At 38.9% G+C, this 15940-nt stretch overlaps 1 protein-coding gene and 1 long non-coding RNA gene across 3 annotated transcripts in view; one reads left to right on the top strand and one right to left on the bottom strand.

Moving 5' to 3' along the window:
- Positions 1-15940, top strand: part of Scfd1 (sec1 family domain containing 1) — a 62997-nt gene that overhangs the window by 41489 nt on the left and 5568 nt on the right. For both annotated transcript variants that reach the window (XM_034514099.2, XM_076941896.1), the window contains exons 18-21: positions 3410-3472; positions 5573-5648; positions 11409-11462; positions 14765-14817. In XM_034514099.2, coding sequence (XP_034369990.1) covers positions 3410-3472; positions 5573-5648; positions 11409-11462; positions 14765-14817 — 246 coding nt within the window. The remainder of the gene's footprint in view (positions 1-3409; positions 3473-5572; positions 5649-11408; positions 11463-14764; positions 14818-15940) is intronic.
- The window catches only part of LOC143443854 (uncharacterized), a 161586-nt gene continuing 156466 nt past the window's right edge, over positions 10821-15940 (bottom strand). Inside the window, exon 3 of the long non-coding RNA XR_013113170.1 lies at positions 10821-12116. This is a non-coding gene — a long non-coding RNA (uncharacterized LOC143443854). The remainder of the gene's footprint in view (positions 12117-15940) is intronic.

The following is a 15940-nucleotide window of genomic DNA, read 5'->3' as shown; positions in this document are numbered from 1 at the left end:
ATAATGTCATGGAGAATTTTTATGTCCAAGCACATATCATCTCCTCGTCTAGCCCACCTTATTCACAGCTTAAAGCTACATAAAATAGTGACTCCTTTTATTCGGGAAAACTTGGTATTTTCTTTTCTGATGCTTTAGAAAGTTGGAAACTGAAATCTTGTGTACCAAATGTCTCTAAACTGTCAACTAGTATCAAGAAAAATACCAAATTTTAAGACCTTTGTGCCAAGGAAATGGCAAATTAATTGGTGCATCTATAGTCTACTAGAAGGAATGTAAATTTCAATAATTTTCCAGAATGCCATAAAAGGACCTTCTACTCCTTTTAAGGATTTATCCGAAGAAATTACTGAAACCATAAAAGTATAGCAGTGAAAACCAGCCTGAGTATCCAGCAGTAAACTGGGCAGGTAAATGGTGGTACTTTAGCCCCGTGCAGTGGCACACTCCTGTAATCATAGTACTTGAAAGGCTAAGTTAGAAGGGTCCATCACAGGTTAGGAACAGCTTGGGCTATATAACAAGACCATGTCCATCTGTCTATCCTTGCTAAAACTAGTATTTTTGTAAGATAGAATCCAACTGGATGGTTAAATAAGATAGAAGACTTAATGGCATTGGTGACATTCGTGTTATGTTAAGAAAAGGAAAGTTGTTTTACAACACTGTTGATTAATTTGATAAATACTGTCAGCTTTCCATACCTGTCAGCTCAACATTTATGGGCTGAAAATACTCTGGAAAAAGCAATTGATAAATTTGGTATGTGTTTGTTTTTCTCCTTAATGGTTATTCCCTAAACAATACATATAGTAGTTATTTACATATCCTTTATAGTATGTGTTCTTATATTTTTGGTTGTGAGCCTAGCCTTTAACGACTGAGCCATCTCTCCAGCCCAATGTGTTCTTTATAATTTAAACATGGTTTCAATTATAGGAGATGACATACAGAGGTTGTATGGACATACTATACATTTTTTATAAGGGACTTGAACATTCAAAGATTTTCATATTTCTGAGGATCCTGGAACCAACTCTCATGAATGCCAAAGGATGCTGTCTAGATTTCCTAATTGGGATTATGATGAGCAGGGCCTCACTGTCATCGAATTTACATGTGTTGAAGAAACGGTTAATAAACAAATGAAAGAGTAATGTTGAGCTATGCTCAGTGATTCAGAGACAGTAACACTGAGTGGTCTGATCTTAGCCAGTGACTAGATTTGCTTAGTAGGGTAAACATCTGCGTAGTGACAGTTGAGCCAGAATTAGAATGACAGATTACAGTATGATCTGCCCGCATGTGTACGTGCATACATTTGGGTGTGTCTCAGAAATGCATGTACCTGTGCCTGAGTGTCACTCCACATACGGGCATTAGCCTTTGGCTGCTTTTCCTTTCAGACCTCTGAAGCAAGCATTGCCTCGGAAATGCTCTTTGCATCTGTTTCAGACAGTAAGATTAACTCTGCAGCTAGTCTCCACTATGGAAGAGCATGTCACTGTGCTTCTGGTGACATTTTAAACTTCTCTTCTATTTGACCATGTTCTTTGCACTTAAAATATATTTAATCTCTAATTTGTAACATCTGTTTACTTTCTGATTGTAAAATATTAGTTTAACAATTTTAAGAAATTGAGAAAGATAAAAAGAAGGTAAAATTCACCGGGTATTGATGGCACACACCTTTAATCCCAGCACGTGGAAGGCAGAGGCAGGTGAATCTCTGAGTTTGAGGCCACAGAGTGAGTTCCAGGACAGCTAGAGCTACACAGAGAAACCCTGTCTTGAAGAAGGTAAAGAAAAAGAAGGTAAAGTTTGGGCCAGTAAGATGATGGCTCAGCAGGTAAAGTCACAGTAATGCTGGTGACCTGAGTTCAATTCCCAACATCCACTTAAAGGTGAAAGAGAACTGACTCTACATGTTCATCAGAGAATACAAGCATACAAAACAGGAATAAATACTTTTTTTTTTTAAAGAAAAGGAAAATTTTATTTGTTCCAGTAATCATGGTGCAGCCTGTAATTCCAGGACTTAGGAGACTGAGGCAGCTCTTAAGTACATGGCTATCCTGGGCTACATCATTTCACTGTCCAGAGAGTAATTCCACGTTTCACCTGCATCAGTGTTGCAGTGTGGTGTCCTCTAGTCCCACTGTTAGAGCAGCACCTCCTCAAAGCTGAGGAAGCTTTGTCACAGTACTCAGCCCTAGAGCTACTTCCACTCGTTCCCCTTGGCTGTTTGTATAGTTTCTAATAGAAAAGCCAGTTCTAGTGAAGGCATTAGTCCCAGGCCCCTGAGGTAAACAACGCCCTGTTTATAACCTCATTTCTGAACAAAACTGAAAGCTTTGGGTTTACTTTGGGATTTCTCTCTTGATACTCTTGATACTTGATTCTTGTTAGGACAGAAGCTGAATGTTTTTAGCATTTCAACTACTCCATTGTTAATGATTTTTTTTTCACTTCTGCCCACCCCCCTCGTGTAAAAACATGAAGTAGCTAAAAGTCATGAAAAAATACAGTTGACATAATGTCTGTGGCATGCTAATAGTGTGTAATGGGCCAGGGCTACAAAAGGATGCTGGCTCTCAGTCATCTGGGTTGCGTTTTATGCGCACATCTATAAAGGGAAGAGCAAGCATCAGCATCCTGGCAATTGACTACCTAAGAGTACTGAGAGCCTTTTGGGAACATTTTGTATTCCAGAATTGTATAAAGAATTGTAAAAACATATTAGAGGAAGGTATTTTTTAAAACACATGAAGTGTTATTTTTCCCCAGTTTTTAATAATTACAGTTTAAAGAGATTCTAAACTTTCATAAAATACATGACCATGTGCAGTTACATACAAAGCTGCATGGTTTGTGATATAACTGATGGGAAGACATCACTGGGTAGTGACCTAAAGGACTAGTGATGAAGGAAGTGGCTCTGAGCTGAGTCCTTAGAGGAAATGTGGCATTTCTTCTGGTGTTAAAGAGGGTAGTGAGTTTGAAGTCCGCAAAGGACAGCTTGAGCAAAGGTCTGTCAGGAAGCAAGGGAGTCTGTGCTATGTACAGCACTAAGCTAAGCTTAGTTGGTACACACTCATTGACCATATGGGAAGAGGAGAACCCCTCCCATTGGGGCTATACTTCTGGTTTCTGCCTGATTCTGCAGTGTGGAGTTGGAACCCCGGCCCTCGACCTGCTCCAGTGTTCTGCCACTGAGCTGCCTCCAGCCCTGCGTTGGTGTGCGCTAGGGATTCTCAGGTTTTGATGTTAACTATAATGTAATTAGTTGGAAACAATTTAAAAAAAAAAAAAGTCAGTGCATCTTAGAAGTCAAACAGCAACTCTTTTAATACCAACATAATGAACAAATAACTGTCTCCTTGTAAATACAAATCTCCATATTTCATAGGGCTTTTGCCAAGATGGCCTCAACTCCTGCCAGCTATGGGAGCACTACCGCTAAACCAATGGGGTGAGTATTTAATAATGTTGGTTGAATCTTTGTACTCAAACTTTAAACGTTCATGTCTTAGAAACACAGTATCTGATACCTTCCTGAAATCCCATTGTGATACAGAAGGTCAACATTTTTTCTGACTTCCTGGAGTAGTCTTAATTCTCCTTTTAAAATGTAAGGGAATATCTTTCACAAAGTATGAGGCATTGGCTTCATATGCTTCTTTCTTCTTAATACATCTTTCTAATCCCAGCACTTGGGAGGCAGAGGCAGGTGGATTTCTGAGTTCGAGGCCATCCTGGTCTACCAAGTGAGTTCCAGGACAGCCAGGGCTACACAGAGAAACCCTGTCTCGAAAAACCAAAAAAAAAAAAAAAAAAAAAAAAAAAAAAATATATATATATATATATATATATATATATCTTTCATTTTTAGAAATATATAGTTAAGACTGGAGAGATAGCTCAGCAGTTAAGAGGACTGGCTGCTCTTCTTCTAGAAGTCCTGAGTTCAATTCCCAGCAACCACATGGTAGCTCACAACCATCTGTAATGGGATCTGATGCCCTCTTCTGGTGTGTCTGAAGACAGCTACAGTGTACTCATATACATAAAATAAATGAATAAGAAAAAAGTCATTAAAAAAAAACCCCAGAAATATATAGTTAAAACTATTTTATATTGTTAAAGGTAGGCATGCAGCCTACACATGACAAATACAGTTCTTAGGGCTGGGGATGAGGCTCGCTCTAGAGCACCGGCAGTCGACCTGTGGATCGCAGCTCCTTTGGGATATCCCACGTATCAGCTATTTATACTATGACATAGTTCATAACAGTAGAAAAATTAAAGTTGTGAAGCAGTAACAAATATAATTTGATGTTTGGGGGTCACCACAATATAAGGAACTGTGTTAAAGGGTCTCAGCATTAGGAAGGTTGAGAACCACCTTCTAGAGACTGCTATAGTATTTGTGTGACCTTCCAATTTGATGACAAGGCAATTCTGGTTACTCTTTTCTATATCATACACATTTCAAATTCCTAATTTTTGTTAAAGCTAAACTGGTGCCCAGGGGAAAAGAAATGTGTCTAGTTCCAGCAACCCAGCAGGCCTCCCTCTGGAGGTGTGAGCCGGGCTGCCCTAAACCCAGCCGCCTCAGTAACAGACCTACCTGGCATGGAAATCGTCTCAGGGCCGTGCATCCCACCAAAGGTTCTTCTCTGATTTCTGTTCACAGAGGCTTTCCGTCCTGTTTCTCTTAGTTACATATGGGAGACGGGGCAGGATAAGGGAAAGGAAAATCATTCCTATGAGTTTAACAAATAAATAACCCAGGGTTGTCTTCAAATTTTATAGACTATGTAAAGCCTAACATTTATTACATATTTTATTCTTGAGGATATTAATAAATGTGCTTTAAGAAAATCTTGGCTAAATTGAAAACTGCCACTAGCTTTCTTATGTGGTATAGAATTACTCTTCTCTTACCAAATGTCCTTTGAGCCGTGTTGTAAGACTTAGAAGTAGAGCTATAAACCTAGGGTGGCAGTTACTCGCATTCTCTGTGTTGGTTAAAAGTTCACAGTGGAGGCGGTGCTCACTGCTCATTGTGCGTAACATGTTTCCATGTAGGTGTTGTGTGTGTAGGGAGACGGCACACAGAACAGAGTTAAATGCTACTCTGTGATACAGAGAGCACAGCAGCACTTGACCTACTTGTAATATTGACAGGCAGTGTGGTGCTGTGTATGATTGAACTCCAGAAGCAAAAAAATGAATTACTGTTTTTCATCTGATGTATTTTTGCATTAAAACAATCAGAAACTATGTGTAAGGCTAAGCAATTATATTTAGGGCATCTCTTTATAGCTTTTAGTGATTATTTTATCACTTTTATTATTAAATAAGTGTTTATTAACTTTTTATCACTGCAGCAGTGATAGCCATGGAAGTAGAAATGCTCGCAGCCCTTTGATTTATAGAAAACAAGGTGACGGCAGAGGGAGCAGCCTGCAGTGTGTAACGGGCCCATCGTGTCAGCAGCCGACTGTGCAGCATATACTGTATACTGTATACTTAATGCCGTCTTTGTTTGTCTTTTGCCCATACCTAGTCTCCTATCCCGAGTCATGAATACAGGATCACAGTTTGTGATGGAAGGTGTGAAGAACCTGGTATTGAAGCAGCAGGTGAGTACACTTGTCAGAAAACGCTCTGATGACTTAGAAATATAACTGTTGATTGGTTCACTACCCAGGCAGAGAAACTTCTGAATTTTTTCAAGTAAGAACTATGGGGAGAAAGTTAGAACCAAAGGGTCCTTATTGGCATAGTAGAATGAGATTTCTTTTTATGTGTAGTTTAGAACTTTATGACTATATACTTTTTTTTTTTTTTAAAAAAAGATTTGCTTATTTGAACTGTACTGTCTTTACATAACTCCAGTATTTTGATGAATTTCCATTTTTCTTTTATCACCATTTTGTTGTTGTTGTTGTTTTTTAAATAACTGGAACATCTCTAGCAAATCTAAGATTTCACATCAATACTAAGATACAGTGTTTCTCATCAGTACCAAGCAGTATCTAGATACAGGTTTTGCATCAATACTGAGATACAGTGTTTCATGTCAGTGCAGAGATGTACTGCATCTTTACTGCTTAGAAGAGTGTGTGTGTGTGTGTGTGTCTCCATCAATCCCAAATGTTGTCCTCCTGGTCCCCCCTCATAGAGTTCCTCCCCCGTTCACCCTCCCCTTTGCCTCTGAGAGGGAAGCTGCCTTCCCATATCCCCCCACCCTTGGACCTCAAGTCTCTACAGGAGTAGATGCATCCTCTCCCATCGAGGCCAGACAAGGCAGCCCTCTGCTGCATCTGTGCCTGGGGCTTTGGACCAACCTATGTATACTCCTGGGTTGGTGGCTCGGTCTCTGGGAACTCACAGAGGTCCACGTTAGTTGACACTGTTGGTCTTCCTGTGGTGTTGCCATCTCCTTGAAAGCCTTCAATCCTTAGAAGAGGTTTTGAAAGCTAAACTAAAAGACAGCTGGATCTTATTGTGTAGATACCTGTTTTCAGAATGTTCTCTTTCTCTGAATTTCTTCCACACTTTTTAAATCTTTGTTGTGTTTTCTTGTGGTATTTTATATAATCATTATATGTATATTACAAATCCCATGGCACTTTGCATAAAGTGAATTTCTGGTTTCAAAGAACCTTCAGATTTTTTATTTAGTAATAAATAACAAATGAGCATCATGTGTTGTTACTAAAGAATAGTGAGAAATCTTCATTTGCTCTGTGGATTAAAAGCTTTCTTTTTCAGATAATGGCATGATTTCCCGAGTACTTGGAAATACTCTTGAGCCTCAGTAGAGGAGGTGCTTTAGTGTTGTTGTCAGCACCCATCCTTCTGAGTGTTCAGGCTGCTTGTTTTAACTAGTTCACAGTACTGTCCTGTGGCACCTGAAAATAATATGTAAGGTTGTCAAAATTGGTTTGCTATTATTTTATTGTAGCAACACAAAAATTTGTTTTAGAGTTTATGAAATACAAAAATTATCATTTATGACTTTAAATTACTTTGCTTTTCATAACATTTCAAACTGTTAAGACATCTGTTTTGGCATAGGCAAAAGTTAAAATTTAAAAGTAAAAATTGAGCCCAATGGTGGTGGCGCACATCTTTAATCCCAGCACTCAGGAGGCAGAGGCAGGCGGATCTTTGAGTTCAAGGCCAGCCTGGTCTAAAGGATGAGTTCCAGGACAGCCAGGGCTACACAGAGAAATGCTGTCTCAGGAATGAATGAGGGGGCGGGGAGGAGAAGGAAAGAAAGAAATCAAATTTCTCTGTAGAGGAAATTGAATTTCTCCTATTTCTATAGCTCTTCTGCCACCATCAGAGCCATAGTATTAACACGGAGGGTGTATGGACACAGCTTCAAATGTCGGGTTGTCTGGATGGGTGTTCATCTCTAATTACTCCAGCCCACTCTGTAAATTCCTAGCATTGAGAATTTACTTAAGAGTCACAGAGTATGGACATTTGTAGTTACTCCTAATGATTTGGCAATAATGTAGTTATTGCCAAATTGTTCTCCAGTATAAAGTCTCTCTATTGTAGAAATACATGCTAAACTCATAGAAGCCCATTGTGACAGTGCACTGTCCTGATGCCTAAATATCTAGGGCACTGTGGAGTTGTAGGGGATGCCGGAAGGAAGAGTCATCAGAAAAAGACTGAGCAGAGACTGCATTTTATACTGCTTACATCTATAAAGGATAGTTTGGGCTTTTTAATTTTTAAAATTTTATCATGGGGACATAAGTGGAGTTGGCTCTTTCCACCTTTCTCTGGGTTCCAAGAATGGAACTCAGGTCACTAAGCACCTTTTCCTGCTTGAGACTTTTCATTGGCACGATAAAGATTGTTTTGAGATGTTTTTATCAGAATAAACTTTTTTTTTGGTTTTTTTTTTTTTTTTTTTGGTTTTTTTTTTTTTTTTTTTTTTTTTTTTGTTTTTTCGAGACAGGGTTTCTCTGTGTAGCCCTGGCTGTCCTGGAACTCACTCTGTAGACCAGGCTGGCCTCGAACTCAGAAATCCGCCTGCCTCTGCCTCCCAAGTGCTGGGATTAAAGGCGTGCACCACCACCGCCCGGCCAGAATAAACATTTTAAACTATAAATAATCAGACAAGAATTGAATTAGCCAGCAAATTGAAAAAGAATAGAATTAGCAATGTTCAGTTTTCTAGGTTACTAATAAGAGCTTTTTGTATTTTGTTTTATGGACAACATGAGTTTTCCGCATTCTAAATATTAACCTTCACATAGCCAGTTGAGTAATATTTATAGATTTGAATCAATTTGAGTAAGGATAATTATATAAGAATATGATGATATAAGCATGAAGTTGCAAATTTAGAAACCCCCACTGTCCTCGACTCATCTACCAAAGCAATTTATCTTTAAAAAATAAATTATTAATAAATAAAATACAACCAATTAAAACATCCTGGAAGACAAACATAATTCCATGTATGATCTCTATTTAGGATTATTATTTGTAAGAAAACTAAAAATTCTATGCAACAGAAAATTTGAATTCTGAATATTATATAATAACCTTTTCACAGTATAAATAGACATCATTGTACATTAACAGTCTAAATGTCAAGCATACATCTGTAAAGTGAGCAGGAGTGGAGATAAGGTGATAGGTTTCCTTCTAAAGCCCTGTTACATTTGGGCGATCTGCTGAAATAGCTGTGGTCTGTCTAGTAATGACTATATAAGGGGCTTGTTTGAACACTTTAGGGTTTAGGGAGGGTTGAAAGATTTGCATGAGTTTGCAGCTCTCTGGTGAAATTAGGTGTGGAGGGATAGATGTGGGCCTATATAATCCTATTTTGTCAGTTTTCTTGGTGGCATTATTACACTGTGATAGAAAAGAAAAGTCACTTCTTAAGATTTTATGGCTTCCTCATCCATAATATGAGCATTGGAATTAGTCTGTAGATTTGCTTCTAGACTATAATTGTAAAACTTGGGAAACATTGATATTTATTCCTTCGCCTCTGAGGATTTCCATCTTTCCAGCACATTGACTGGGACAGCAGAGCCCTGCCTCCAATCCTGCTCCCGTCATCAGCATCAGAACTACAAAGGAGAAGTTAGGGATGGTACTACAGAGCGAGCAGTCAGCACTTCCAGGGAATCCTCTGCTGTGGCTGTGCAGTATGAGTGTTTAGGTTCCAGTTTTGTTCATATCTTATTTTCTTTTTTCTTTTTTTTTTTTTTTTTTGTAAGAATTAGATCATTGGAGAGGTTAACTTGGATTTTTTTTTTCTAAAACTTTCCAGTGACTAAAATCATAAAGCCAGTCTTAGGAAATAGTTCCAAGTATATAGTTTTTTTCTTCTGGTAAATTTCTCTCTATTTAGAAACAGATTTTAAAAACTATGATTCATAAATTATGATTTATTGTCTATGGGACTCTGAGTCCTAAGGCTATGTAGTGTTTTCTGCCAGGCATGCCTAGCCTAGGCCTTTAATCCTAGCACTAGGTGCTGAGACGAGTGGGTCTCTGTACTTACCAGGCCACCTAAGAAACTTCCATCCACAGCAAGTACTGGGCCAGCCAGGGCTACATAGCGAAATCCTGCCTCAAAAACAAAGGAAAATATATGGTGTTTCCCATTTTATTTCTAAACTGTCATGTCTAAGTATAGAGAAAATTGTGTTTAGAATGTTTCCATCTAATTTTGTTTGTACTTCCTTCAGCGAGGTTTATAAACTAACAGCACTCTACAGAGAGACTGGTACATTCTACTGTTGTGACCCACATGTGCGAGGTTTATAAACTAACAGCACTCTACAGAGAGACTGGTACATTCTACTTGCTGTGACCCACATGGCTACAATCCAGTTTTTCTTTTTTTGAGATCAAGTCTCCCTGTATCGCTATGTAGACCAGGCTGGCCTGAAACTCACAGAGATCTGCCTGCCTCTGCCTCCTCAATGCTGGGGTTAAAGGTGTGCACCACCACACCCAGCCATTTCAAATTCTTCATTCACTAAAAGTTTCTCCTGGTTTAGCTTCAGCTGTTATTTAATACAGCCCAGAGCCTTAGGGAGTCTCAGTTGAGAGACTGTCAGTTAGATTGATTTGTGGCCATGTCAGTGAGAAATTATCTTGATTCTTTATTCATGTGGGAGGGCCAGGCCCACTATGGGTAGAACTGTTAATGGTCTTGGGGCTATGTGATAGCTGAGGGTGATCCTGTAAGCAGGCCAGCAAGCACCATTTCTGCATGGGTTCTGCCTTCCCTAGATGAGCTACAACATGGGAGTGTAAGCCAAAGAAACCCTCTTCCTCTGGTTGTTTTTGGTCAGAGTATTTATCTTAGCAACAGAGAGAAAATTACAACAGTTTTCTTACCTTATATAAAGAGATTTAGTGTGTAATGAATTTTCCCCCTTTGGTTATTGAGACAAGACTCAGACACTGTAGCCCAGGCTGGCCACTAACACATGGTAGTCCTCCTGCCTTAGCTACAGAGTGCTGAGATGATAGGGATAAGCCAGGACTCCTGATTTCTCTTTTAAACTATTAACCCAAGCTTCCGTTTACACAAAGGACACCTGAGTGGAGTGTCAGTTGGTGACAGATATCCATTATTTGCATAAGCACTGTGGCTTCTATCTTCGAAGATGATTCTTCCTCATTCTCTGCAGCTGGAGGCACCTCTTAGTCATACGGCCGTCTGTGAATATTGACTGAGGGGTGAATCAGAGGTAGTTGGTTTCTTTTTATCGGATTATAGAGACCATGGAAAAACATAAAGAGTTGTGAGACCTTGAACAGCTTGCTAAGAAGACAGTTTAATTGCATTGTAACATACTTGTTGGTAAACATGTCATCATTTGTAGCACAGCCATCAAATACAGAATAAGATTTAATTATACCCTTTCTGAACATCTCTTATGGTACACGAAAATTACTGCTTAAATGCATGAATTCCTGCTTATTCTCAGTATGGCTTTTTCCATATTCTTTCTATGCTGTACAGCTCTAGCTGTGCATTCAGATTCAGAAAGGTAAGTGGGACTTGGGGGTAAAGCAAGAAGGGGACAGAAAGTCTTCAGCTTTGTAGTGTTCCTTTGCCCCAGAAATTCTTTGAAATGTGCTTTATTAATTATTGTGTGCGTGTTTGAGTATTGGCATGGGAGTGCCACAGCGTGAGTATGGAGGAGTGTGGAGGGCAGAGGGTTAGAAGGAGCTTTTACACAGAATTGGATTTTCAGTGGGAACTCTGGGTGCCAAGGCTATTTACTTCTGACAAATAACTGTGCACATAAACTTAGCTTTTGTTTGACAGAAAGGTAATCACATATATAGAGTGAGCAAGTCGTTATTCTAGTAGTTAACAGAACTAATGTCTTCCACAGAATCTACCTGTTACTCGAATTTTAGACAATCTCATGGAGATGAAGTCAAACCCTGTAAGTAGCATTTATATTATGTAAATTCTTGGATGTACCAGACCAACTGATACAAAAGGTGATAAATCCGGGCTGACTCAGTGTTGTTGAACACAACCTGTGAGAGAAGCAGAGTCTGTGTACTCAGCGCCATCTTGTAGCCATTATCACAGAATTGTGATTCAACCATCCTGACCAGTTGTCATCTGAATTAAATATATACTAACTCTTACATGTTTAATGGTAATACATCCTGAAGAATACATTTCTATAAAAAAAAAACCAAACAGGTGACCATCAATAATGTAAGAGGAAACAGACCAATTTAAGGAAATTAAATTAGAAGAAATATACATAGTAAAACTTGTGACTATTTCAGATGGCACTAAATTCCCTTGGGCCAAACAAGTAAATAACAAAGTTGTTGGCTGGATTAATAATGCATAAATATTATTAGCATTTCCTAGGCAAATCGTTGTCCAAGCTGTCTATCCATTGGCTGGCTGCCTCTGCCTCCTCAATGCTGGGGTTAAAGGTTAGCGGTGACTTGGAAAGCCGTCACCATGGTTCAGCACTGGCAGTCAAGCTGGCTAGCTCATGAGTCCGCCCATTGAGCTCTTCCTTTAGGTCCATCAGAAGCCTGTAGACTGGACAGAGGGGCTGGGGATTTCAGACCTGAAAAAAATGAAAATAATATTTCAACCAATATGACTCCTTCAGTAATTGTTAAAACATGGTTATGATAATTTACAAAAACAATTTTTAAATTCACACATGTGGAAACTGAAAGACCAGGAAATGTCCAGCTGCTGTTATGAAAGTTACAGGAAAATTATATGGTATGATAAACTTTAAAAGAGTCTTGTGTTGAAGAATCTGTATAATGGAAGTGATACACAGTGCAGTTGTAATTGACTTTGTCACAGGCTCCTGTGCACATATGACCAGTTGTCTTAGAAAATACTTCATTCTGGGCAGTATATTCTGAAAGGTGGACCAAGCATATAAAGGTCAGAATACACGTGAATGTAAAGATACAGAGGACAAATACAACAGGTTCAGCACACTCAGGGTGCTTTGTTACTGATCTTTGTCTGTCTTTGTTTGATATTTGTTATAGACCAATAACTATAACAGCAAGTACATTTATTGTGTACTTATGTGCCAGGAACCACTCAGCAAATTGTTACCTCATAAATAATTTAATCCTCAGTTAAACCATCCAAGAAAAGTATTACTGTTATTCTCATTTATAGATAAGGAGAGTGGAACAGGATGAGGTGGGTTAACTTGCTGGGGTTACATAGTGCTTTTACTATTATACTGTGTTAGTTAGAGTAGGAACTGTGTGCCCTTCACAGTCTGACAGAACTACAGAATGAAAACCATTGCAGGTCATTTACAAGGGAAAGAGGGTGACAAAGAGACATGGCCGCTGCATGCAACAAAACTGAAATCAAGTCCTGCACCTCCTGCTCCTCCTGCCCAGAACTAGTTGCAGCCATTCCTTCCTCAGTCTTTATAATGAACACGTGAAGAGCTAAATTTGAATGAGTCTTAGTCAGATGTTTCTTTGAGTTGTAGAAGTTCATTTATCAATACTCTTGAGTTTATAATTAAAAGCACATTACTACAAATGGGTTTTTTATTAACTAGAAGAGACTTTTTTTTCCCATTTTGAAAGCATTTCTTCAGCCATCTGCTGTGTAAGGGAGCTGTCTGCATTCCCAGTTCTCTCCTGTTTGTAGATAGGATTCCAAGGTGATTTGGAGACATTGAGGAGATTAGCAAAGTACAATAAGTCAGACCTGACAGTAATTGTGAATGGCTCTGTGCATCTCATTTCTGATGCTTTGAAATACTGGAGCCTGAACTGAGCATGTAGCTCAGCTGGTTGAGTATTTGCATGGCATGTTCAAGGTCTGGGTCGCCTCCAGTACCACATAAACCTAGCATAGTGACAAATGCCTCCGTTCCCAGCACTTGGAAGGTGGAAGCAGGAGGATTTGGAGTTTGAGGTCATCCTTAACTACACAGTTAGAAGTCAGGCTTCATAAGTAGGCTACATAAGACACTCTCACATCCTTACTGCGTTGTGTGTATGTGTGTGTCCACGTGCATGGCACATGTATAGATGGTCAGGAAAATTTGTGGAAGTTGGTTCACTCTTTTCAAAATCACAGGTCCTGTGGATCAAATTCAGGGCATCAAGCTTAGCTGCAAGTGTGCCTTTAACCGCTGACCTTCCTGTAGGCCCACGAATGCATTCCTGTCATTTAGACTTTAAGTGTCTCCATTTGTTCATTAAATTTGTTGAACTTAGGTAAGATTCTCAGAGAGGCTCATCTTGCCTCGAAAGTCCAGTTCCCATGGGCTGAAGGATTATGGCTACCCTGAGGTGCTATATTGATTCAGAGTACTGACTGCTAGGTTCAGGACTGAATATTATCACTATGTATACATTTGTCATTTGCCAGAGGGTTGGTTTGGTTTGTTTGTTTTTGCAGGGAGCAGGAGAAATCAATCATTTGGTTGGTTCTGCTGTTGAACAAGAAGACAGATCAGGAAGTAGTTATATCGTAAAATAGCGGATCTGTATATCACAATTCCTTTAGTATCAAGAAGCTTCCCACTTGTAAACTTGTAAAGTTTCACAAGTCAGAGTCAGAGAAGCTTAGAAAGCTAAGAGTGTGGGTGACTCAGTGTGAGGCACATCTGACCTGGACTAAATTGAGGGTCTTTTCAGCTTTTATTTATCCTATTTTATGCTAACAGTCATGCATTTATCTGGAGAAATTATAATGCATTAGATGGTGAAATGCTGGCCACATATACAGCTGATATCCAGTATTTTCTACATTTTAAATTCTAAATTCTAAAATTGATCCGGTCCCAAAACTTGCATACAAAAGACTGAGCCTCTATATATTATGTGTTCTGTATATTCAGTAGAGTCACAGAAAGACAGAGTCCTGAGCTAATCCCTTGGGCTGTAAAACTATATTCTTTAGGTGGGTTCATATCCTATTTCTGTTACTAAATGTGCGACCTTAGGAAAGTCACATTATCCCAGCTTGCCCATCTAAAACTGTGGGATAATAATAGGAACTGCCTGAAGAACTGAGGATTAGTGCATGGTTGCATGGAGTGCCCTGAAAACACACCTTAGTAACACATAGTAACATCTCATTAAGGCTTACAGACAGTGGTTACACATTCCGTGAAACAGAAGAATTGTTACAATCAAATACTGTGCTAATCTATGACCTTCTAAACAGAAGTTCCATAGTCATGGCAGTGTGTCCTATTTTTGTTTTTAATAGGAAACGGATGATTATAGATATTTTGATCCCAAAATGCTGCGGAGTAATGACAGGTGAGGAGCTTTTATCATGGGTGGTGTTGGTTGTGGGGTCTCCCTCTGAGAATGGAAATAGTGTTTTACAAGACAGCCTGCTGTTTACTAAAATTCTAACTGTGGGAGACTAGTTAAAAACTGTGTATTGTAATCTCTTCCAGAGATAATCACTGGTAATTAGGATTAGTATCTTATTTTCCTTTAATGTACACACAGAGACATACATTTAGCTGTTTACTATTTATGCAATGGTGTTATAAACAAAGTGGGGGATTTAGAGAAAGTGTTTTTAAGTGAATATAGTTATTGAACTAAATGAGAAGAAAATACTTCTGTGATGGAAACAGTTGTTTAAGGTGGTAGTGGCAGGAGTGGTGGTTTATATTTCAGGAAGTCATGTCCCTGAGAACCATTTCTATAAAAGCATTTTATGCCAATTAAACCATTCAACTGTATAATTTCTGTGTTCTGTGAAAGACACAATATGGTTATTTACCTTGGTTACTTTTCAAGAGTTAATTCACGGTAGTATGAAAAATAACTTAAAAGGCAGATAACAAATAGGCAGAATTAGAAGAAATGACTGAATGTCCCTAGCAGTAAAACTTCAGGAGTAAGTTTCCTGAGTACACCTGATGTTAACTCGTCAGCACTCTTCTCCCAAGCCTTCACATTTTCATGGCTATGTGGAAGGATGGTCTAGCTACTAGGATTTAATTGTTTATTAAATTGCTATTCTCTTTTTCTTCTGAACTTAGCAGAGGTGCTGTTATATAAGAACTAATAATAGCTGCCACTGGCAAAAGAGAATTTAGCAGCAAAGTACAGAAGAGGGAATGAGGACGGACCTCTGGTAGTACAGGGTTTTCCTTAGGAGTGATGAGATCTGCACATGTACCACAGCCCAGGGTCATTTGCCTCCAAGAGAATGTGTACCTCTGTCTATGCTAGTAATCTAAGCGTAGCCATAGGACTCTTTAATCCTAAATGCTAAGACAAACAGGCTCAGAGCACTGTTTTATCAGCCTTTTCCTGTGTTATCCCAAACCCCGATTATTAATAACTCATGTTACTGTGCTATTTAAGTCTCCGTTCTCTCCACCTCCTCTCTAACTCTGAAAAACTTAAAACTCTGAAACTA

The sequence above is a fragment of the Arvicanthis niloticus genome, chromosome 11 (genome assembly GCF_011762505.2).
Source record: "Arvicanthis niloticus isolate mArvNil1 chromosome 11, mArvNil1.pat.X, whole genome shotgun sequence".
NCBI classification, from domain to species: domain Eukaryota; kingdom Metazoa; phylum Chordata; class Mammalia; order Rodentia; family Muridae; genus Arvicanthis; species Arvicanthis niloticus.
Note: the sequence above shows the minus strand (reverse complement) of the source record. Positions and strands in the feature narration are given on the sequence as shown.